General features: G+C 39.0%; 1 protein-coding gene and 1 long non-coding RNA gene across 4 annotated transcripts in view; one reads left to right on the forward strand and one right to left on the reverse strand.

Annotated features, from left to right (window-relative positions):
- GLYCTK (glycerate kinase) overlaps nt 1–10,463 on the forward strand; it is a 27,940-nt gene extending 17,477 nt beyond the window's left edge. For 2 of the 3 annotated variants that reach the window (XM_026725085.2, XM_087924013.1), the window contains 2 exons: nt 2,290–2,465; nt 5,330–7,039. In XM_026725085.2, the coding sequence (XP_026580870.1) occupies nt 2,290–2,465; nt 5,330–6,232 (1,079 nt within the window). In that variant the 3' untranslated portion in view covers nt 6,233–7,039. Of the gene's footprint in view, nt 1–2,289; nt 2,466–5,329; nt 7,040–9,711 lie in introns of those variants that run through there. The other variant, XM_087924014.1, reaches the window with a different exon arrangement.
- Nucleotides 9,996–24,584, reverse strand: part of LOC148126870 (uncharacterized) — a 22,549-nt gene continuing 7,960 nt past the window's right edge. Inside the window, exons 2-3 of the long non-coding RNA XR_015741657.1 lie at nt 14,290–14,346; nt 9,996–10,074 (exon numbers count right to left, since the gene is read on the reverse strand). This is a non-coding gene — a long non-coding RNA (uncharacterized LOC148126870). The remainder of the gene's footprint in view (nt 10,075–14,289; nt 14,347–24,584) is intronic.

Genomic DNA, 24,584 nt, shown 5'->3' on the forward strand with positions numbered 1-24,584 from the left:
GAGTCTGAGAAACCTGTTTCATCCAGGAACTCCTGAGGTCCCATTCTATGATTAACCACCTTGTTCAAGAATAGCTAATTGAAAATTATCTAACAGGATCGGGAAATTATTTTATTAGAAGTTTCAGACTAGCGTTCCCTCTCCTCCCAAGGCTGGATGTTCAGTGAAGGATTGGCCATCCAGTTGACTGGATCTTTCTTGGTTGCCTTATAGAAGACAAGGGTCAAGGGTTTGTGTAGTCTGTCTTAATTTACTAAAGAAGTTGTTAACAACCCCTGCTGTATGAATGTCATCTGTGACATCAAAACACAAGCAGACATAGCAGGATCTGATTCTGACAGCTAAATGAGAATAATTGTTCTTGAATCTAAGGTGGAGAAGATAGTCTTCACATCCCCTACAATTTGAGTAAAGTTCTGCTAGCAAAGAAATAGAAGATAGATGAACTTAATGAGGTAGATATAAAGAGACTCTACCATCCCCGGAAGAGTGATCAGTATGATACTGCTGATTGAGGGAAAGTCTACTCATACTTATGCAGGCAATTATTTGAAAAGAAGTCGCCCTTGTCATATGCCACTGACTTTGTCCTTAGGTTTTGGGAAGCCACTGCTCTCATGTGAGAATAATTCCCTTTCTGGTTAATGTGGCCATGAGTAAATTTCTAACAGTTGGTTAAAAATCGCTATATAGTTATTTTTCAGGGGAATATTTTGCAAGATATTGTGCCTCAAACTTCAGCATGTTTTGTATTTCATGGCAACTTTTCAACTGACATTGACATAGAGTTGACCTTGTGTCCTTTCACTACTCTCTTGATCTTTTATTTCTATGGACTTTCTGTTAGTTGTGATTGTGCATCCATTGCTCCGGTGGCCTGTCTGGTGCTTGAGATATTTCTCATTAATGGATTGTCTCCCTCTAATCCATCTATCCCTGGCACCCAGCTGAAGTGTTCAATTGCAGTTCATTTCCCTTCTCTATTTTGTTTAAACTGGCCCTGTGTTTAGAGCTCTTTTTGTGCAGAAATAACAAGCACTGTAAAATGTGTTCTCATCTGTACATGCGAGTCCACCCTGCTAGTCGATGGCTTTCTTTACATAAGTAAACCTGAATGGATTTCAGGATGAAACTTTCAGTTCATTGGATTATCGGGAGTCTAATTCCGAGAGCTTTGTGTTCTGAAAATAATCCTTAAGAAGTGTGTTGGATTTTGTGTGAGCTGAATACTTCTCAGTTATTCGTTCACCTTTCTTCATCTGAAAAAAAATGCCACTGTTTGAAGGGACATGTTAACTTAAATCTGTGGATTCTTTAAACCATAATTATCTTTTTTCAGGCTTACACAAAAAAGTGGGGAGCTTTAATGACTAGCCGAGATAGGTTGCAATCATGTGAGTTCAGAGGCATTTCTGAATCTTGTAGATTTGGGGAGGGGAGCAGTGTTTATGAAGTGAATGATCCCTATTATATCTCATTTTCACACCCAGCCCAAGAATGAGATAAAACAACACAGCCAACATTCAGTTATTTATTTGCTCACATCATATAGACAGACTCTTGCCAGATTAAACCTATACTACTCTCACCCTAACTAGATTCTAGGGAGTGGCTATCCTAACTTTTTCCCCGATCAACTTGTGTGGCTCGCCTCCTTGAAATATTCTCTCTTCTTTCTGACAAACTGCCCCTTCACTGCAGTCCATCTCCCCCTTCATAAACACAATCCATCACGCACAGTGATGTGTTAACTTTCCTGTGCCTATATTGCTGCCACCACATCATCATTTCCAGATTTCCCTACTTGTACTTGCAAAGATGAATTTTGTAAGATATTAACACAGCCTACCTGTAGTTTTCTTGGCAATGTATTTCAGAAGAGGTTTGCCCTTTACTCCTTCCTGGGGTTGAGAGTGACCGGCCCAAAGTCACTTGGATATCTTCATGCCTAAGACAGGATTAGAACTCACGGTCTCTGGTTTCTAGTCTGATCCTTAACCAATGCACCAAATTGGCTGTCTACTTTTAATATATATGGGAGGAAAGCTACCTTGCCCTTTTAGAAGTTTAGATGTGAATCTCTGTTTTAATCACTTGATAGGAAAATATCCCCAGTTGTCATTCTGTAAAACAATCGTCTGAAAAGCGGGAGGAGAAAAATTGCAAAGGATGGAAAGAGGCAAAGAGGAAAATACTGCCTCTCTTTGGAGTTCTGTTGTCTTCTGATAGAGGCTAACCTTTGCAAGAAAGGAGCCTTGTTGCCTAAAAGCACACTTTTCTGCCTTTTAGGAGGTGGTTCTGCCCTTTTACCTGCGCCTATCCCTCCTGTCACCCTTGAAGACAAGGCCACCATCACCAGGTTACTTGCTTTAAAAGGAGCCACCATCCAAGAGCTGAATACCATTCGAAAGGCTCTCTCTTTGTCAAAAGGTGGGGGGCTGGCCCAGATCGCTCATCCTGCCCAGGTAAGGGTATTAAAAGCTGTCTTGGCCAAATAAGACTTAGGGTTTTTTTAAAAAAAATGCCAGTTGTAGTTCTCTAGACTGTGGTTTAGAGATGGATAAATTTTGGTGCTGAAGGTCTGAATAATTTTTATCCTCATCAATGTCAGGGACCTTATACTAGTCAGTTCTGATGCTTAAACATTTGGAGCAATCAGAAACAGAAAACTTAGGAATGTAGGGAAATGGTTATGATTGGTTCTTAACATATTTTTAGTATTCTTGAAGAAATCTTTTAGCTCTAGGCTGAGCTAGGAAATGTGCATACAGAATAATGCAGTAAGTACAAATTAATGTCCCCAGAGTGAATTATGCAACAGTGATTTATTTGTAAAAATCATTGCAACGCAGGCTAATTTGGTACAAATCTGGAAGACCTTAGTTTTAATGCACCAACTTCCATCTAGAGCCCTTTCCAGAAGTCCTTTTATAATTTTATTTCCTGTGCATGATCATAAGGGCTCAGGGTTTCCCCCCAAAATTAAATGTGATAAATTCTACTCTTTGAGGTGAATGGAGTATTTGAACAGGAGGCTTAAAGTTCTGTGCTAAAAATGCCAAAGCATTTCATCAGAAATTCTGATTGTTCAGCTGTAATGACTACTATGAATTAAGTAAAAACAATGCTTTGTTGCTTAATTTTTCTTTTACACAATTTGTAAATAATTTGGGTTGCGGATTTTAACTTTTTAAAAAACATTTCTGTTTTGCAGATATTGCAAACATTTAACAATTAAGAACTTATCCAGGTAGCCTTTGACTTACAACCAATTGTTTAACAAATGTTTGAAGTTACAGTGGTGCTGAAAAAAAAGCCCGGTCCTCACACTTATGACCAATGCTCTCACTTACAACTGTTACACCACCACCATGGTCACATGATTGCAATGTGATTGCAATCATGTGGTTACATGATCATGATTTGTAACTTTTTTGCCAGTTTCTCATTGGGAAGATTGTGGATTAGCTTAATAACTACAGTGATTCACTTAGCAATTGTTGTAAAAACAATCATAAAATTGAATTTGACAACTGCAACAATGTATGACAAAAATTCTGGTCCCAATTGTGGTCATAAGTCAAGGACTACCTGCATAAACTATGAAATATGACCTATTTTTCATAAAAGCGAAAGACAGTAATTTTGTCAGAGCAGTAGGGAAGAATTTGAAATATGATTCATACTTTATATGCCAAACACAGTTCTGTCTACTAGTAATACACTGAGCCCGTTTTTGGTTTTTTTACAGCAGAAATCAAACAGTATTTGAAGATATAGATTGGCTACATCATTCATTCCCAGTTTTTCAGCAGGCAGGAAATGTGAAGGTGGCCGTCTTTCCTATCCTAGGACTCTGGCTCAGCTTCATTTCGAATATGTAGGATTTCTCCAAATCCCTTTCAGTGCAGATTCAAATGTATTCGTTATTCAGTGCATGATTCCAAGTGGTGCAATTAGTCAACTAAAGCCTCTTAACAGCATTAATGTAATTATTTTATTTTAATCTTTCAATCTTGTGATAAAATTGGCTTAGGTTTATAACTGAGCTTCTAAAATGTCTCCAGTTGGAATCTAGGCAGAGTTTTTGGTGGTGGTGGTGGGGTTTGTGTGTGTGTGTGTGTGTGTATCTTCAAGTTAGTTTTTGTCAGGTTAAACCCAAGAATAATGAAGAGCAATTCAGTCAGAGTTCTTTATTTGCCTACACACAACAGACTGTGGGTATCCATATTCTCTTCCTCTGTCTCCTATATAGCTCTGGCTGTTTTACCTTTTGTCTCCTCTCCCCTTTCTGAAATATGCTCCCTCCTTTTTAGGAAACTGCCACACATTGTAGTAGTCCATCACAACCATTCCCCCTTTGTGGGCATCTCACAGTTTTTAATTCCTGGCGACTGCCTGGACTAATCCCTGAAGTTTTATTGGCAAGGCTTTTAGGAGGTGGTTTACCATTGCCTCCTTTCTTGGGCTGAGAGAAAGTGACTGGGTGACCTTGTGCCAGTCACTTTCTCTCAGCCCAGGAAAGGAGGCTGGCTTCCTGCCTGTGGCAGGATTAAAACTCACCATCTCCTGGTTTCTAGCATGATCCCTTAACTCCTACATCAAACTGGATCTCAAGTTAGTGTTAGAGGAGATAAAATACTCCAGACAGTATTTGACTTTTGACTTTCCACCCCGCCCCCTCGTATTCAAGCGATCATCTGATCTTGCAGACCCAAAATGAGTACCTATGCCAGGAGTCTTCAAACTTGACAGCTTTAAGACTTGTGGACTTCAACTCCCAGAATTCCTCCTCTAGTCATGTTAGCTCAGGAATTCTGGGAGTTCAAGTCCACAAGTCTTAAACTTGCCAAGTTTGAAGACCCTTGACCTATGCGCTCACATTGAGTGAGTATGTTGCGCTCAATAGCAACTGAAATTCAAAGATTCAATTTCCATTTTGATGGCCAGAATAAGAAATTGCAAAGCAAAAAAGAAAAAAAACCTATTTTTCATGGTGGCTTATAGCAGGCAACTTAGTCATTGTTAAACAGTGGGATTATTGGGATAATATATTAAAGGATAGGTGGAAAGATGAGATCTGGTCTTTGAAAAGTACCTGATAAAAATCCATTCTGTAGCAATCCAAAGTAGAGAAACATTGTTTTATAAGGAATGGTGGAATGTCATTTGTTGTCATAAATTATACCTGAAAACAACTTATTTCAAACATTATTAGCATATTAAAATTCAAATACATATTTTCACAAAATCAAGGTAGGCATAGTTAAAAGTAAGATGCAAATTCCAATATAACATGAACAATATTTACTATTGCTTATTTTTTCAGGTGTTGAGCCTCATCCTCTCTGATGTCATTGGAAATCCATTGGACATTATAGCAAGTGGCCCGACTGTTGCCAGTTCTCACAGCATGCAGGACTGCTTTCAGATACTGGCCAAGTATGATGTATTGGACACCTTGCCAAAGTCTGTGTTGACAGTCCTCTCTAGCTCTGTCACAAAGCACAGCACCCAGAAAAACTATTCCCATGTCTGCAATGTTGTGATTGGATCCAACAGGCTAGCTTTAGAGGGAGCCAAATGCCAGGCAGAACAGTTGGGTTACCTGACTATACTTTTGAGTGATGCTGTGGGTGGGGAAGTCAGCACTGTTGCCCTTTTCTATAGCCTATTGATTCAGTTTGTGTGCTTGAGCATTATAAACGATGCTGGAAACAGACCTTTAAGAGATTCTGTGAAAGAAATGCTCACAAGCATTGCAGGACAGCTGGAGATTCCAGTCTTGAGCCTGATAGACCCTCTAACAACAATGAAAGAAACCCATGCGGAAAACCCCATTTGTCTTATGGCAGGTGGAGAAACCACCGTGCAGATTCAAGGAAATGGGAAGGGTGGAAGGAACCAGGAACTGGCTCTGCGAGTGGCCTTGGAACTGCACAGAGCTAAATCCACTATGGAGGGAAGCTATCTTAGTAAATACGAAGTCATGTTTTTGAGTGGTGGAACTGATGGACAAGATGGGCCAACAGAGGCTGCTGGGGCCTTCTGCAGCCAGGATCTGGTGGAGGAGGCTGAGCAGGAAGGCTTTGACGTGGGAAGCACGTTGAGCAATAATGATTCATACACATTTTTCACCAAGTTCCAAAATGGACATCACCTTTTGATGACAGGCCTGACAGGCACAAATGTCATGGACATTCACGCTGTTTTAATCAGAAGCCGAACTTAGTGATGCCACAGACATTGAGCTGTTCTGATTATGAAGGAATCTGTAGGCAACCCGAATGGAATATCTCTATCCAGGCTGTTGATAACGAAGACCTAATGGACGGATATTGATAGACAAGTGGGGGTCACTTTTTTTTTTTTAATTAGATCATGGAAACAGCTTCTTGAAACTATGACAATTATTTTTTTTATAACAACTTTCTTCAGTAGTGTGAAGAATTCTTCTGGTCATTCTGAGTGGGCCAGGCTTTAAAAAAAGAGCTAACAAAACTCTTATTATTTAGCCTTGAGGATGGCATCCAGAGGGCACCTTAATTTTGTAATCGTCTATCGTCTAAGGTTGACCCACTGTATTTTGAAACTGTACCCTCCTCAGATGTTAAACAGAAGTTTGTCTCACAGGGGCTTGCTTCCCCCGCCCCCGCATGTGATGATTCCCCCCCCCCCCCACCGCTGCCCTCTAGAGGTATATGGTTCATGTCTGTAGATGGTGGGGAGGATGTGTTTGTGTAACAGTTCGCTCATGCAAGCCGGAACTGAGATAGTGCAAGGTACTTGGTCATTAAGGTGCTTGCTCACTTGGGATTCTTCATGCACATGGGACAGTTTCCTGCCCTTTAGACTTCATGTAAACGGAGACTCAGTCATAAGAGACATGACATTGGGAGGAATAATTTTGTATGGAAGCAATACTGTGCTAAACTTGTAACTCTTTTCCCTGTGGATCTGCTGAGGCAGTTTCTGAAGCTAATACAGGGTTGTTGAACTTTTTGTGTACCACTGCAAAATAAAGCATTTTCTTCAAGAATTGTTTATTACACCCTGCCACGGGACGTCAGAGCATCTAGCCTAAATTCATATATGAGACAATTTCCCCACCATGTCTGAAAAGTAATAACAGAAAAAGCTTCAGATCAGTGATTTCAGGTTCATATTAGCTCTATACTTCTGGTTTCCCAACATGAAAAATCAGCTTGTCATTGTATGTTAACTCATCCTAGTGGAAACAGAGAGCTCCAAGTTTCCTTTGTTTAGCTGTAGAGTCCACATCGAATGAGGTTGGAACTGAGAATCTAATTTCCATCAAATCCAGGCAGGATATGCATTTTTTAGCACCTGCTCCATTTCAGTATCACTACCTGTTATTGGAAGAAGAGTTTGAAAAATGGGCTAGATGTGCTGAAACTAATGTAACCTTGATCTTGCTCACCTTTCGTAATGGCTTTTTCTTGCTGATTGATAATTTCATGGGGAATGCATTGTGCAGAATGGAAGCTGCAAGCATTTTATGTATCAGTTTACCATTGACTGGAAAACAATGGAGCCTCAGGTTTGTGACCTTTCTAACTATATCAAGCCAGAAGTCACTGTCGCTTTGATTAACTCCTCTAATCCCAGAGAACAAAGACAAGAAAGACCCACGCAGGCAACTGTTGCCAAATTGCTGCATTGCACAATACAGTCCACTATTGGAGCAACATCACCAAGTTGGTCACTTCAATAAGCTGAACAAAACATCATTTTTTTGATCATACACGTAATATAATGGCTTTCATGAAAGTCACCCATTGATTAATCTAAGCTAGCTGTTGCTGTTCCAGTTCAGCAAAAAGGACAAATTAGAATACCAATCCATGTTTCAATGAGGTTTAAATTGAGTATTCCATAAATTAACCACAACTTCGTTTTGGTTATTACAACATTCTACCCTTATTTTGCAACAAACTAAAATGGTGCCCATCTGGTACCCCCTTTTTTTGAGAGGGGGGAGAGGGAGGGAGAGAGAGAGAGAGGGAAGGAAGGAAGGATGGAGGGAGGAAATGAGAACAATCTTATGGTCCTTGGGAACCATAGCCTTGATCAAATCTGCCCCCACTTAAGTAAAAAGGAGGAAATTTATATTTGATTCCATTCTCCCTACATTGATAAATCAAAATCCTCAAACTTGGAAAAATATTTAAAGATTTGCTGCAGCCTAAGTCTCCCCAGGTTTCCATCAGATTTCCATCAATAACATTTAGACAAGCCGAAGAGTTATTCCATCCATCTGAATGCAGAACTTTTTGCTGGTATATTAAATGTTTGGAAATCTGCTTCCAGCAGATCTTTTTATTTCACTAAAAATGAGTGCAGTGTGTGAAATGCTGTGGAAAAAAACGAAGCTTTTCTCCTTCAGCGTTAATGTGTGTGTGTGTGTGTGTGACTGGACAATGTACAAATTAGACATAAAAACCTAAAAGCTACGTATAAATATTATAATGGGGGCAGTTAAACAAGAACAGAATCATTAAAATTCTGAATTAAATTTAAAAGTGAGGTGGGCCTTCAGGGAAGAGTCAGGTCTTCAGACATTTCCAGAAGGCCAGAATTGTGGGGGCCCGCCTCACCTTTGGGGAGCAGAATGTTCCAAAGGCTGGGGGCAAAGGTCTACCTGGACCCCATCAGTTAAAATAAAAATCCTACAAATGTTTGCTTACAAATGTTTGCATATAGTCCTGTTGACTATATGACCAATTTTTAAAAAATCTGTAGTAAATAAATTAGAGATTATTGCAGTGATTATTGCATGACTCAGATGCCCTTTAGCTGATCATTTAGCTATAATGGAAACCATGCATCTGAGACTAAAGGCTGCTTAGCTTAGAAAACAGCCATTTGGGAAATAGATCCACGTAATCAGGCTTTGCTCATGAGTTGGGGGCTAAAATCATTTCCCAAATATTTGAGAGCTGTTCATGAGCAAATATCTTCCATCTAGCTGGCAACATTTGAAAGCCGATCCACCTCATTCTTAAGTGCAAACCACCCACCACAATTAAATTATGTAATTTAAAATCCAACAAGGTGTAGAAAATGTATTAAAAAATGAAACATATTCCTTTGGACATTTTAGTATTTAAAGGGAGTCTAGAAATAGTTTGAGAGCTAATTATTATATTTTCTCTAAATATTACATGCTTGCCTTTTGATCAAGGGATGTAAGATTAAACCATTGACTTCTAACTTGTTGTTTGCAAGAGAAGAATGCTAACCCCACATCATTATTAAAAGAAGGTTAGGATACATAAGCAAACTTATTTCAATTGGGCATGTGGTCTTGGGGTGTACAGCATGCTAGGTATTTGTCACTTGATCTCGTCAGGTTACCTAATACAATGCAGAGTATTCCTAGCAAGTACTTACTACATTTGGAACAGCACAAAGTGTCTGACTTTGTTTTTTCATTTTACCGTACTGCATTTAGCTTCCATGAATATATTGCACTTCAAGCTCTTAATGGCATATGAAGGGTTAATGGCAAATGAGATGCTTTTTTTTTTTTTTGCCAAAGTTTCAGTGAAGAACCTTTGTATTAGAGGACCAGGAATTAAGGATTGTATTGCTAAAATCACTCAAGGATGAAAGCCTACTTATATCTGCCTTCCTGCACAGGTTTAAACTAATTTTGTGTCCTCGTTGTGTTTTCTGTATCCCTCACAGCATCAGCTTCAGGAGAATTTTTTAAAAAAACCCACACCAAAACAGTTTCTTTATATCAGCAGAGTTCTTCATTAATCCTTGGAGATGCTGTTCATGCGTGATTTCAGGCTCATTCGCAAAGCCTTGGCAGCAGCTACTACTTCAGGGTAATCCCATTGCTCTTAAAGTTGTGTGTTGCGTGTGTGTTTAAGATGAACATTTCACTGATTATTAAACTAAATACATTTTTCAAAAAGGAAAAGCTGATGAAAACAGATGAAAGGATATTGTTGCTTGAAGCACACTTCACACCAGTTTTCTCTTGGTTTTTCTCCTCTCTGAATATCTTTATTTCCCATTCTCTTTTCCTTTAATGAGGTGAAACTAGAAGTGGGGAAAGTTGGTCAAGGACAACAAAACTAAGAACGCATTTTCGAAATGTGATGTACATGTTTTGCAACCTTTACTGTCATTGGAGATAGAGAAAGAAAAACATACAGGATGTAAGCAAATCCGGCTATTCTCTTGCCTCCGTATTAGAATAGTCACAGGAAGGGCTGTGTGTAAAAAAGATGGCAGGGGGATAAAGTTAAACTCCACCACTAATTCTTTCCATTCTTCTGATTCTGCTGATTAAAAATCAGTAATTTTTCTATCATATCCTCTATGGGTTCCTTTGCAAATGAAAGTGACCAAAAGGGGAGACCTACAAATGCATTTTATGTACTAGGACATTTGCACATTGAAAGTAAAAGTCTGCTCTGCTAACACCCAGGCCAAGTTTCATATTTTTTTTTTAATCCACATCACCATATATCATCATTCGGTAGTTTCTGGCTGGGAGTGGAGTCCTGGGAAGTCATTGGTTTAATTATTGTACTGAAGGCACGTAAATCATTGTCATACCTAACAGAATATTCGTTGGTACCTGGTGATTTTGCTGTACGTGAAAAGAAGAAGGAGACACGTGAATTAATCATTTCCAATCATTTCTGTACTAATGGTTTTGCTAGAAACTGGTTTCTGCCAGCACCGCAGGAACTCTGTAAATAGTAATCCAATAGTAAAGTGTTAGCAGATTAATTTTTATTTACCGTCTGCAGTAATAGCGGCTTAGAAAAATAGTAAGAAATGCAAGTGTCAGAGTAAGAAAAAATAGAGCATCAGAAGATTATAGTACTTATGTACCTTCTTTTGTGTCAATGACCACATGAGTGTTTCTTCATCTAAATAGGATGTACATCCATAAATAGTTCTACACATTAAAATCTACCGTGTTCCAAAATAGCCAAGGCAGAGAAAAGATAGACAAGTCTCTTCAGCTAGCTTCTACACTACCCCTACAAGGAAAGGAAAGGAAAAGGAAAGGAGGAAAATGGCCAAAAAATGGCAGATCTTACATGGTTCTGGTGTTAAACATTCTAAAATATTCTTGCAACATTTCCCCATTTTTTTCCCAAGAAGTGGGAACAATATGATATAGCATCCTTCCTAAACCCAGATGGGTATCCTATTAATTGAAATCTGGTGCATCTGGAGAGCCTCAGGCTGAGAATCACTTTGATAGATCTATCGTTACCTGTCATTGACTGATCCCAAAGCAGAATGGCATCTGCTTAGTGTTTGGCAGAAATGCCCAGAGCAAGACTTGTAAAGCTGAGAAATAAATAAATTGGTAAAGCTATGCCAATCGCGTCTCTATTGCTGCCAACTACGTTCCATAGATATTTTGACAGAATTTCCAGGATTTGGGATCCATTTTAGGAAGTTTTTTCTATGTAAATTTATTGCACATGTCATTCAGACTGTTCTTCGTAGAAGTTCCAAAATCTGCAAACATGTTTTGACTGGAGAACAATTGTATACTTGCGGTCCTTCAGTCTTTGACCAAAATCTCCACACTGTTAAAAATACTCCAGGAGGAAGAATACTCTTGTAAAGTTGATTTTATCCTTTCAAAATATGGAATTTGTGTTTGTTTTTTTAAAGAAAGAAAAATAGTTAAAAGACTACTGTATTTTTTTTACTAGACATTGATAGTGTTTGGTGAGACAGGTCAAGTCAAGTGTGGCACAGAGGCTGACAGTTTATGTTATGCTCTCTGTGGAAGGATGAATCCTGTAATCGCCATCACAACCAAACAAGAAAATAAAACCGTGGCTTGAATGACACTGTCAGTTGGGTAGGATGAATTAGACACCGATTCCACCAGGCAGAATAGAGCCAGATGGGAAGAGGATCAACAGCCCAACAGCTGGCACTTTCTCAGGGCTGAGCTCATTTACGTAAGTGGAACACTTGTGGCCAAACAGTGCTAATGGCTGAGGATAAGTAACTACCTTATTAATAGTGGAAGCTTTTGGCACCAAATTAAAAACCTTGGCTTCTAGCCTTTCCACTGCTCTGGACTCTTAGGAAACATTAATATCCCTTCTCCCCAGCATTCTTATTATCGCTTCATTAAGGATCAGATAATGATATGTGTGGGTAGTTTATTCTGCCCAGATTCTGATTAATGGCTAATGTTTCACAAGGTGTTAATGGGTGCTTTATGAAGTGAGCAGAAGGGGTTCTCCAATAATCTCTTTCACAAACTAATTTTGCCATTTTCACTAATGTGACAGATTTAACACATTCTTTATAAAAGCCCCTGATGATGCCTCAGAAAGTTTTGGAAAGATTATATAACTGCAATAATAACTTCTGCCACAGCATCGTTTTCAGCTTTCCACTTCCCAAACTCACAAAAAGCCAAGAGCACCTCTTGGCTGTGGATAAAAAAATATTTGTCTATCGCTTCTTTATCAGGAAGGATCAGTGGCAGAATGTGTTTTGACCCCGTGCTAAAGGGAAGGGTTCTCCTTCAGAAGATCTGCCTTTGACCTCAGCTTTTCAGAGGAAAAGCAACTTGGCTCACTTTTGTACCCAAGCAGACACCAAAGGGTGGAGTGTAAAAGCATTATCATTCTTCTCCTAGACAACTCTGACATATTTTAAAATAGGAAGTGGCATACAAATTTTAAACAGTATAAATGCATACATATAAATAAAACAGACTCTTAAAAGTATTTCTTCCATTGCTTGTGCTTCTCTTCAAATGATGGTGGAGAACCACTTCAGAAAGCTGCTTAGATGCAGGTAATTGAAAATACTGCTCTAGGCATGTTTTCTGTAGTTAAGGATGAACTACATAAGGTACCTCTGTGTAGATGATTGCATGTGAGATAAAATTAGGAGGAAGGAAGGAAGGAAGGAAGGAAGGAAGGAAGGAAGGAAGGAAGGAAGGAAGGAAGGAAGGGTTAACAGAGCAAAAGGTCCCATGTACCCATTAGACCTAGATAATTAGTAGTATCTGGTTTCTTCTTGGTCTCAAAATGACAGGTAGGGCATTTACTGAGAATCAAAAATAATTCTGACATCCATGTATGTAAGGAGCATTTAGGCATTTAAAGGCATCCTCTGTTGCAAGTCCCCAATGTATTGCATGGCTTCAATCCCTATATGAAATTAGCAATATAATCACATAGGAATAAAAAGCCATAGAAGACAATGGGATAATGGTGCATCCATTATCCTGCTTAGCAAATGTGTTGTAAATTCTATAGTACTGCCTCTTTCTACTCTTCTTTTCCCCAAATACATTTTCATGACATAGTCTTCATTGTTCAAAAAACTGTTTCAAAAAACAGACCAAGGTTGTGGCTGAACCGAAGTCAAGTGTAGAACAAGTGCTGAATTGCGTTTAAGAAGAGAAAGACAAGGAAGGAAATGTGTTATGCTGGGCTTGGATAAAAAGAAAAGTGAAAAACAAGTGAATAAGACATGAAAATGGAAACAAATAAATTCCTTCCAGCAGACTATGGATATTTATTTATGCCATTAATATTTATATTTCCATTGTTCTTTGGTTATTCTTTTGGAGATTATACAACCACCTTTGGGGAAACCGCTCTTTCAAAAATATAGAATCACTTGTACAATCTTATAAAATTGTAGTAGCCTCAAGTGCAGACATTTAAACCCAAATAATTGGGTTTTGATATACTTTATCAAAATAGTATATCAAATAACCTACTTTCTGGGAGAAAAAATACTATGTTTGGTCTATTACAGATAAATGTATGTTGTTAAACATCTTTGGTTACTAAATTGATGCAAAGCTTTACCTTTCATGTGTCTGAGTTATTAAATCTGTACAAAGTATACTAAAGTGTCTGTACCTCACCCCTGATGCTCTTGTGAACACTGGCATTGGCTTCTTAATTTCTGGTCTGGGCAGCATGAATAAAAACATCAACGGGAGCTATGATTGGTATATTCTAGAATATGAGTGGAATACTAATAGAGATGAAAACCCTAATCATGCTGTGTTTCCAGACAAGTGGAGCCTTTGCAAATGTTGAAGCCAGTGCTTCCTTCCTTCCCTTAATCTGCTACACATTAGCACATTATACATTACAATATTGATTTGACTGGGCTATAATCAAGTCAATAGCAGTTGGGAGTTATACAAAAAACACTAGTTGGGAATTATACAAAATATAGTCTAACCCTTTCAGAAAGCACAAATTGGCAAAGAATTCATTTAAAAATCCTCACCTGTCTGTTGCACCATTGTTGGTTACTCTCTGGAGCTTGTTCACAGTAATCATGAAGCTATGAGAAATTGCAAAAAAATAAAAATGGTTTGATGAGTAAATACCTCAGCAAGACCTGATAAGAAACACATATGTTACAGACTTCTCAAAATTGTAATTCCAAATCTCTATCATCTGAAAAGAACTAATCATTCAGTATAAATTGGCTTGCCAAATGAAAGCAAGACCTTATTATCTGATAAAAAAAATTCTCTCTTCTCTATTACAAGGTGCAGGTGTTAGTTCCTTTATTAAAAAAAAGAAAAATAAGCAGTCATAGTATACCAATAAAGATCCAATTATTTGTAAGATCTTAATCAATTATTTCTCACTCTCTCATACTCATACCACCATATACTGCTGTGTAAATTTATGCAGTGTTATTTGAGCCATCTTTAAACTTAGCTATAAAATCTTGTGCTGACAGCAGTCTGGAGTAACAACTCTTAATGCTAAATATAATTAGAGGGAAAAAAACACAGCAAAGATGTTTTTAAATCAAAGAATATTTATGTGTCTTTCAGAGGTATTCTAGAAGATACTAAAGCAAATACTCATTTTTGTGGGACATTCCCATCCTGAAAATATTTGAATTCCAGCAATATGAAATTCATCAGCTTTGTCTATAATCTGGTCCATCATTTTATTCCAAAATGCTGAGATTTAAAAAGGCATAATTTTTGCTGCAGTTTGTGAGCAGGTTGTTTCATTTCCAGTATATGTAAGCAAAATATGATATATCTGCATTATAGAAAACTGAATTTACAGAACTATTTTGTTTGTTGTTTTTGTCCCTGCTGAGTAGATCCTTAGAAGGCTGTTTGTGACTAACTATGGTTTGGTATGAATTGACCAATGGATACTAAGTGAATGTAAATGTACAATTTTGAATGCTGAAAGACTCAGACAGTTAATATTATCATGCTCAAAAACCTATTTCCTCTGAACAGAACTCAGGCAGCTTTTTAAAATATACCTAAAACTGGGGCAATGGAGTGAGAGGGAAGACACTGGTGAAAAGATTGCATCAAAAATTGGCCTGTTTCAAATAATTAATCAGCTCTTTAATCATGATGCCAGTAGAAAGAGTTTTATTGTTCATTATTATTCCATCTTCTCAATTTCTAGCAGTTTGGATCTGCTGCAATCTGAACTAAGGAGATGATTTTAAAAAATCAAATTATTTTAAAAAATCAAATTAGAACAATAGTTGGAAGGGACCTTGGAGGTCATCTAGTCCAAGCCCCTGTTCTAGCAGGAAAGTCTATTCCAAGTATTAGCCTCTACCTAGGATTGAACTCATAGCCTCCTGATTGTGAAGTGGGAGCTCTACCTCTAGGCCAGTGGAGCTGATCACTTAAATTGTTTGTTAGATAACTGTAACAAATTTGTGAAATGTTTTAACTACAGTTATTGTCATATGATTTGGGCTTCACAATTAGTGCAGACTTGTTTATCCCACCAGATCAAAGCAATTTCTCTTAAACAATGTCATCCTGTTTGTTGTATCCCCAAATCTTGTCTTCTCAGTGGCAATACCTGCCTTATGGAACAGCATTCCCACTCACCCACCCACCCAAGATTTGGATGGTCCCAATGTAATAAATAAACCAGATGGCCTTTGAAGGGTAGAGGGAAGATCTGTTACCAAGGCAACAACCAGGTAAGCAGAACTTGAATCCAGCTAAGAAAACCGTTTTTGAAATCACCTCAGATAGCCTCCCCCCATCATTCTCATGATGCAGATAAAAGAAGGTAGCACATTCAGACTTGCAAGAAGCCATTTCTATACCTGTACTAATAAAAGTACTTTTGCATCTGTATGACGTCTGTTTCTAAGCCTTCTCTACCTAATAGAACTGACAGGTATTGAAAGCCTGGTTGTTTCCACAGGCATTTCGATCAAACAGTTAGATACATTCTGCTACTGTGGATGTGTTTTTTTTCTTTTCCCTTGTGAGTAGAGTTATGGTTTGTTCTTGGGTGCCTGAGGTTATGTGTTGCATATTTTTCTGTGTTTGTTTTTCTGTTCCTATAAGCTGCCCAAAGTCACTTGTGTGAAATGAGAGGTACTATAAATCATATAAATCAATCCATAAAACTATGAGCAGAAACAGGAAAAACATGGATGACTCTAGTCTTATTAGACAACTTTTGACTATTAAAGTCTCAAGGATGCAGGCTTCAACAAGGAATAATTTAGAACAGGTAGTCTTGATGTATGACTATAACTGAGTCCAAAATAGCTGTTGTTAAGCAAGACAGTTTTTAAGTATAATTTCCCCCATTTTAAGACCTTTCTTGCCACAGTTGTTAAGTGAATCATTATAGTAGTTAATTTAGTAACATGGTTGTTAAGTGAATCAGGCTTCCCCATTGACTTTGATGGTCAACGTTGCAAAAGATGATCACATGACCCTAGGACACTGCAACCATCATTAATATAAACCACTTGCCAAACATCTGAATTTTGATCACATGACCATGGGAATGCCACAATGGTTGTGTGAAAAACAGCCACAAGTCATGTTTTCAGTGCTGTTTAAACTTCAAACAGTCTCTAAATGAATGGCTGTAAATTGAGGGTTACCCGTAGTCCATCTATAAAGTTTGTGCTACATGGTGTATTATAGCTAATATGCAGAAGGAGTCTTGCTGGTACTAGAGGTTAAAAATGTCTGACTGAGAAAGAAACTACAGGCACATAAGGCAATAAGCTAGATCAGCAGTTGATAGTTTGCACCTGAGGCAACCCCCTTGATCATTATTTTGGCTTTCAAGAACCACAGGGGCATGCCTGATGATGATGGTGACGCCATATAAGGCCTGGGTGTCAAACTCACCATGTCACGTTGCGGTCATGTGAGGTTTCACTATGTTTTCCCCTTCGGGGGCTGGGGTGGGCGTAGCCTGTGTGTGACGCATCCTGCCTGTGGGCCGCCAGTTTGACACTCCTGATATACGGGATTAACAGAATAATAGATTCAGAAGGAACTTTAGAGGTCTTCTAGTCCAATTCCCTGTTCAAGCAGGAAACCCTCTATTATATTATTTTGGCCGATTTGAAATTAAGAATTTAAGTGAGTTTAGGAAACAAAAGGTATGCCTTAAGTATGGCTCTGACTTCAGATACTCACTTCACTCTTTGAACCTCCATCCCCTAATCAATTAAAAACATTTTGGGTCTCTCCTCCACCACATGTTGTGAGGGCTGCAAAATGAATATTAGGCAACTAGGTGCAGGACACAAGACACAGCTAACCCTAGGAGGACCCTTTACAAGCAATGATCCTGTTGATTCTCTTGGCACCACCTGTGATTTTATCTATTTATTGTATTTATTTTTATTCATTTATTAAATTTATTTGCTGCCCATTTAGCCACAACCTGACTCTGGGTGGCTTACAGGATTAATAATATAATAATATAACAATAGAAATATATATATAGAGAGAGAGCAATAAAATTATAAGTTAGGATAAAAAGATGGAGAGAACAAGGTCTGCAGGGGTTGAGGTAGGATCTGCTATTAGTCTATCAACCACCTCCAGGGTGGCACTGCCCCATTGGTGCCCCAAGCCAACTGACAGACCCAAGTTTTTAGGCCCTCACAGAAGGTCAGGAGCAGCTCTCACTCAGGGGAGGGGGAAGCAAGATGTTCCAAAGATCAGGAGCCACAGCAGAGAAGGCTCTTCTTCTGGACCCAACCAGTCAAAATTCCTTGACTGAAGGGTGTTTCCTCATTATACCTTACAAAACCTTTTTTGCTATCTGGATTGGGCGTTGGAGGACTGTATTGTACAAGTCTAGTTCTGGTTGGGTGTTTGATACCAGAAGGTGGTGCTATAGTATAGCTGCTTTGCTCTTGGCAATCATACCATTGATATCCATTGGCCAGATGAGCGTATCTTAAAAGGGTCAGGTGCTAACCATAGGAAGCAAATGCATTTAATTCTTTCTCTTCTTTTCATTAAACACAGGCAAGGCAGCGGGTGCAATGCACTGAGGGAAAGACGGAAACAAAGATGGAAACTCAGATGAGATTCAGTGGTTTACCTGCTGAGTATTATTCTATCTGTTTAGGAGAAGACTATAGTCCAAGAATCAAGTTTATATTCCAGGTTTGCTCTTAATTGAAGCACTGGAGCTAAGCAGATAAGCGAGCTCTAAGATATGGAAAAGTTATTATCTGTTAATCTGTTACAATTAGTGTCCTATCTGGATAGAGGTAGACACGTCAGTTATTCATGTTTGACAGCCTGTTTTTTGAATAGTTGCTTATGTTGGGTGTGAGAAAGCCTTCAAATTGTTTCAGGACCTTAATTTTTTTGTTTTAAAGAAACAGAGCTGCAAGATTGTTTACAGTGATATGTCCATAAATCTTGTAACGTTCTTTTGTAATTTACCCTGCTTTTCAGGACTCAAACAAAATAGTATGAAACTTTTAAAAACCTCAAGAAGTTGGGGTGAGATTGTCTGAAAAATTCCATATATTATTCTGCCCTGCTTGGATTTGAAGATCATCTTCCAAGGCTGCCCCTTGAGTGCCCTGGCCAAAATGAGTTGGGGCAAGAGGCTATTAAGGGGAAAGTTTGTCCAGCAGTCATATAATGCCCTCCATAGAAAAAAAAATGCCTGGTATTAATTAAATAGTCTTTAGATGCTGGTGAAACATGTTTTCTTCTTTGCTAGGCTTTTTAAAAAAGTCCTTCCAAATTTTTTAAAAATACCTGTGCTTTTAGGTTGCTTGAGCAGTGTGGGGTTGGACTAGATGACCTCCAAGATCTCTTCCAACTCTATTCTGATTCATAGATAAGATTGCTTTAAAATGTATTCCACATCACTTTTGGGATTTATTTTTCATTATGCTATCATTTTACATTGTAAACCACCCAGAGAACAGCTCTGTTCCATGGAAAAAATATAGAAATGCCATAAATATATTAAAACAGGCTAACAAAATAAAACAATAAATTGGTCTGGGTCAAAAAGTTTCAGAAAATGTTCTATTGACCACTAGACGCCGATGCAGATGCTTCTCAGCCATGTTTTAATTTTACAGCCCATCTCCTGCTGGTGCTCTTCTCCATATCCAGAAATGTGGAAATCGCACTTGTGCATACAAAGGAACTCCCCGCTCCTTTATTTTTAAATGACAAGGACAGACAATGGATAGGGAGAAATAGCACCTGCAAGGGGACCTTCTGCCAAAGGGGCACCACTTCATGTGGCACACGCTGATAATGCTAACCGGAGCCTGGCCATTATGACAAGAGCGAAGGTGGTGTGAAAAAAGGCTCCAGCCAGGCATCTTCAGGCAGAAAAAGCTGTCGGTGCCCCACCTCTTGCAGCAGTGAAAGACTGCAGAAAGAGAGCATCCCTTCCTTCCGTCTGCTATCTACCACTATGACAGGGTGAAAATGAGAGACCAATTTCCAATCAGGCAAGTAGAGCGAGCTGTTCCAGCAAGCTGTCAGCACCTGGTCTACATGCCTAACAGACTAAATCCCCTGGCAGCCCATTAGAGGCTGCTCTCGGCTGACTGCAGGATATCTTGACAGGAAGCCAGACAACAGAGGGAACAGAGATATTCTGTTAAGGAGGAGTGTGGGAGGAAAGAAATACGGGATCTATTGCTCTGTTAGCCTTTGTTTGATGACTACTTGCAGGACTGCTTATTTTGAGAAGGAGAAGTTTTCTTAAAAGCATGGATATGTCATGCAGAAATCCATGCATACTTCCTCAAGGGCAGGTGGTCCCCTGCAGTTTGAAAACGTGTGATGGGCCTTCTTTTCTTAGCAGAAATATCACATTTTCTTTAGGCATTCATAGCTTTGTGTTGGCCTCGTTGAAAGGCGAGCTGTTCGTAAGCTGGCTGTTGCTCATTTTGCAAATTTACCCAGCTTGATTTGTACAGGCTAATGCTCATCTCTCCACGTCTGCCTGAATGCAATTGCTGACAAGCATGGATTGTCTTTTCTTTGACCACATCTCCCCATTCTTACCCTCCAGTCAGTGGTAGGGAAGCAAATTGCCACGTGGGTATATTCCACCATGTTAGGTTGCAAATCAATAAATGAAATCCAAGTGGCACCTATATTTACAGATATCTTTCAACACATTCATACAAACTTCTTCAGAAAATTTGGTTTCATACCAGCATCTGTCACTTTGGCTATAATGTCTAATATAATTCAAGCTCGATTGCAGAAAATATGATTGCAGCAACAGAGTGGTCAATGCTTGGAACGCCCTACCAGACTCCATTGTTAAAGCCTCAAACCCTCACAGCTTCAACCTCAAACTGTCTACCATGGACCTCACCCCATTCCTAAGAGGTCCTTAAAGGAGGTGTGCATAAACGTACCAGCATGCCTACCATCCCTGTCTTACTGCCCCCATTTATCTGTATTTACTTCTTTTGTTCATGTTTATGTTCATACCTATACTTGTTATCTTGTACATGTTTGACAGACAAACAAACAAAATAAATAGTCCTAACTTCCAATGAAATTACTAATATGCTGGTCTAAATTATACCTTAGTGATGATAGTTTCTTCTTGGTCGTATTCAAGGGCAAACTATATAGTGTGCACTACATTAACTCAAGTGGGATTTTACTACAGTATAGACTACTATCACCTGGCCATTCTTAACCAATCATAGTTCCAGCTGGTACATCAGAGATAATTGGCTGAATGCTTTTCAGCATTCAGTCACTTAGGGCCTCAAGTTTTTCAGGATTAATTTCTGGACCTAGGAGTTGCCAATCACTCTCAGCCCTTTATAGCATTCAAACACTGATTTAATTCCCCTACCACCTCGTCTGACAGGAGAGGCAAGAAATACATAGCTTAATTTAATCAGCATGCTGTTTGGATTCTCCCACCCCATGTACTGTCCATCACTCGGTGGATTCAGATAGAGGTTAAAGACCAAGGGAAACAGAATGGATGCTTTTGGGAATGCGCTGCCTAGCAGGCCACAGATTTAAAAATAAAACCCTAAACCAGGGGTATCCAACCTTGGCAACTTTAAGACTTGTGGACTTCAACTCCCAGAATTCCTCAGCCAGGAATTCTGGGAGTTGAAGTCCACAAGTCTTAAAGTTGCCAAGGTTGGACACCCCTGCTCTAAACCTATTGTCTGGAGAAGAACATTGCCTCCTTTTCCAGCAACAGATAGTTCATAAAGCAGATTTGCATTATCAGCAGTTGCTGAGGGCTCTAGGAAGATCAGCAGGAGTGTGTTTGAGCTGCCTTAGGGGAAAAATGGGAGAACTGTCAAGCAATCAGACCTGACATTCAAACAGAAGACACATATAATTTGTAATTTCTTAAAACACATAAAGCTGATGAATTAGAAGTCTTTTAAGTACTGTACCCCCAAAGGTGTTCTTTACAACAGAGAAACTTTTTTCCAGGGTTGTCCTCTTTACTAAGAGGTGCAAAAGCAGAGCATATCGATTTAATTAGCCGCATACAATTCCCTGATTCTATTCTAATACTTTCTCCTATTGTACCGGTAGTTCTAATTTAGCGACTGCCTCATTTAGCAATAACCCCCAGTTGCAATGTTGATGAAAAAGTAACTTTGCAGATTATTAAAGCAATGTAAGCTGAAGGAAGATCATAAGCACAGTCACGGTTTCACTTAATGACAGCTTTGCATAATGATCAAGTTGCCAGTCCCAACTGGAGTCATTAACTGAGGACTAGATATATGTTAATTTCCAAGCAGGGCTAGGATCAATATTTCAGTTGAAGACCAAAGAGATGCAGCTATCTGAAGTCAGAGAAACTAAAAATACATCTCCCAAAATGATCTCCCTAAATGTTGTTGCAATTATGATGTGAAGTTCCACTTAGATAAGAGCAGTTTCACCAGGGGGGAGTGTAGGTGGTTGGGTAAAAAACTGCCCTTTTAAAAAATATGAATGGCACACTTTGCATGCATGTAAAAAAAAAAGTGGGGCTTTGATTTAGCAATTGCATCTTGACTTTTTCCTTATCTCCCCTGCAGACGTGCCTGGTTTCATCCAATGCACTTAGCACATTAAAAACAATGAATGTCTCAATGTTCAGAAGCTATCATTACTGGCCCATTGGTCAGGAGTCCCTTAACCAATTAAAATAATTCTGATGGATAGACCTCAAGAATGCAATAAAAAAGATAAAATAAATTATTTTGCTTTTTCCACAGCTCCATAATAGGCACAGCTAGTACTCTCATTTATGCTCAGTGGCCCTTATCTTTAAAGTTTGCCACTTGACAGACTATTCCAGCATCATAAAATCAGAGGTGGTATTCAGCAGGTTCTGATCAGTTCTGGAGAACCGGTAGCAGTAGTTCGGAGAACCGGCAAATACCACCTCTGACAGGCCCTGCCCCTATCTATTCTCTGCCTCCTGAGTCCCAGCTTATTGGCTGGATCTTCTTTTGTTGCCCTGCACAGGAGAACGGAGCTGGAAAGCAGGTTAGTGAGGAGGGAATGGAGATTTTGCAGTAACCTCCCCCTGCCATGCCCACCAAGCCACACCACGCCCACCAAATCATGTCCACAGAACCAGTAGTAAAAAAATTTGAATCCCACCACTGCATAATATGCTCCAAAAAACAAGGGGACATTCTGGCTTCACCAGCATCAAAGAGGGGATTCATGGATAGCCTTTCCAATACACCTTCCATCTCATCATTCAGTAGTGTGACAAGGCTTGACAAGAACATCAGCCCTGTCAATCTGGAAATCTTCTAACCTTTCAAGAACCTTTGGATCTTAGAAGTCTCCAGGAGCAGACCATTCTAACTGGCCATTTACCCTATGGAGAAATTCTGCCACCACCAATCTAAATCTTATTAGGAAATGGACTGTCCTTGATAAAGGAGTCACAGAAGCCCTACCACAGAAACATTTTCTCTGCTTAGTTCTCTCTCCCTCTCTCTCTCTCCCCCCACTCTTTCTCTCTCTCTCACACCCACACCCACACCTACAGGGGTGTGTGGGACTAAATGTTTCTGTCCGAAGGTCCTAAATATGTTCCCAAGATCACAATCTGGAGTTCTCCAATATCATTTCTGAGTTCCCAAGGATGTCTCTGGGGAATAAGGCATAAATCTTTCACTCGGGCCCCTCATAAACACATTTAAAATATCTTGGAATAGAATACTTTCCTCATGTAGACAGTGGCATCTCTAAGGATTACAGGTAGCCTTTGACTTATGGTTGTAATTGAGCCTGGAATTATGGTCCTAAGTCATTGGACCTGTTATCCTGGTGCCAGACTTGAAGTCATGTCCATTTTATGACAGTTGTTAAGTGAAAACAATAATCATTAAGCAAATTCTATGGTTATTAATACTATGGTTATTTTCCCTAATGGGTGTTTTTTGAAAGAACCAGAAGTAAGCCATGGAAACTGACAAAAACCATTGTTTTTGAATCAAGGCCATATGACTGCAGGATGCTGCAAATGTCCATAAAAGTGAGCTAGTTGTCAAACTCCAAAAATACAATCACTTGACCATGTGGGGGTGGGTTTACATGGTCCTTGTAATTCCAAAAGCAAATCATGAAGGGAGACTTCTTTGAGATAAATTTTCAAAAGAAGATATTGGGGACATGAAGGAACCCTTCAAAAGTACTCTCTGAGGCCACACATTAAAAAAAAGGAAATGAACTCCTCAGAACTTTGGTATCCTAATTTAGGACCATGATCAACCATATTGGTACAATCAATGGGATGAGTAAAAGTTATATACTTTGTACTCATTTGTTCTTTCACAGAACACATGTATACATTGCATCCAGTCATATTACATATTACACAGGAAGCACTGAAAAATGACATCTCCAAATTCAGTCTGCTGCATCAGTTTTTTTCCTGCATTCAATTGCTTGTTTAGACCTGGCTTTAATCTCTTCTATGAATGACCCAGGGATAAAAAAAAAAGTGAAAATAAATGCTGTCACTTCTGCAGTTACGATCCTGAGAAACATGCCACATTACCAATGTTAAGAAGATACATGCTTATTGCATTCAAGAAAAGGAAGATAAGATAAGCAAGTCTTTCTATTGTAATTAAATAACAAGTGTATAATTTGAAGGATCCAATATAAAAATCTTACAGAAGTAACTGCATCAGCAAGGCATAAGTGTTTTCAATGGCATCTGTTCTTTTGGTAAACAACAACAAAACATTCCCGTCTGTGTACAAAACATATTTTAGTTTACCTGTCTGCATTTTTCATTTCCTAG

Source organism: Pseudonaja textilis, chromosome 2 (genome assembly GCF_049901715.1).
Source record: "Pseudonaja textilis isolate UNSWEBS1 chromosome 2, rPseTex1.2, whole genome shotgun sequence".
Classification (NCBI taxonomy): domain Eukaryota; kingdom Metazoa; phylum Chordata; class Lepidosauria; order Squamata; family Elapidae; genus Pseudonaja; species Pseudonaja textilis.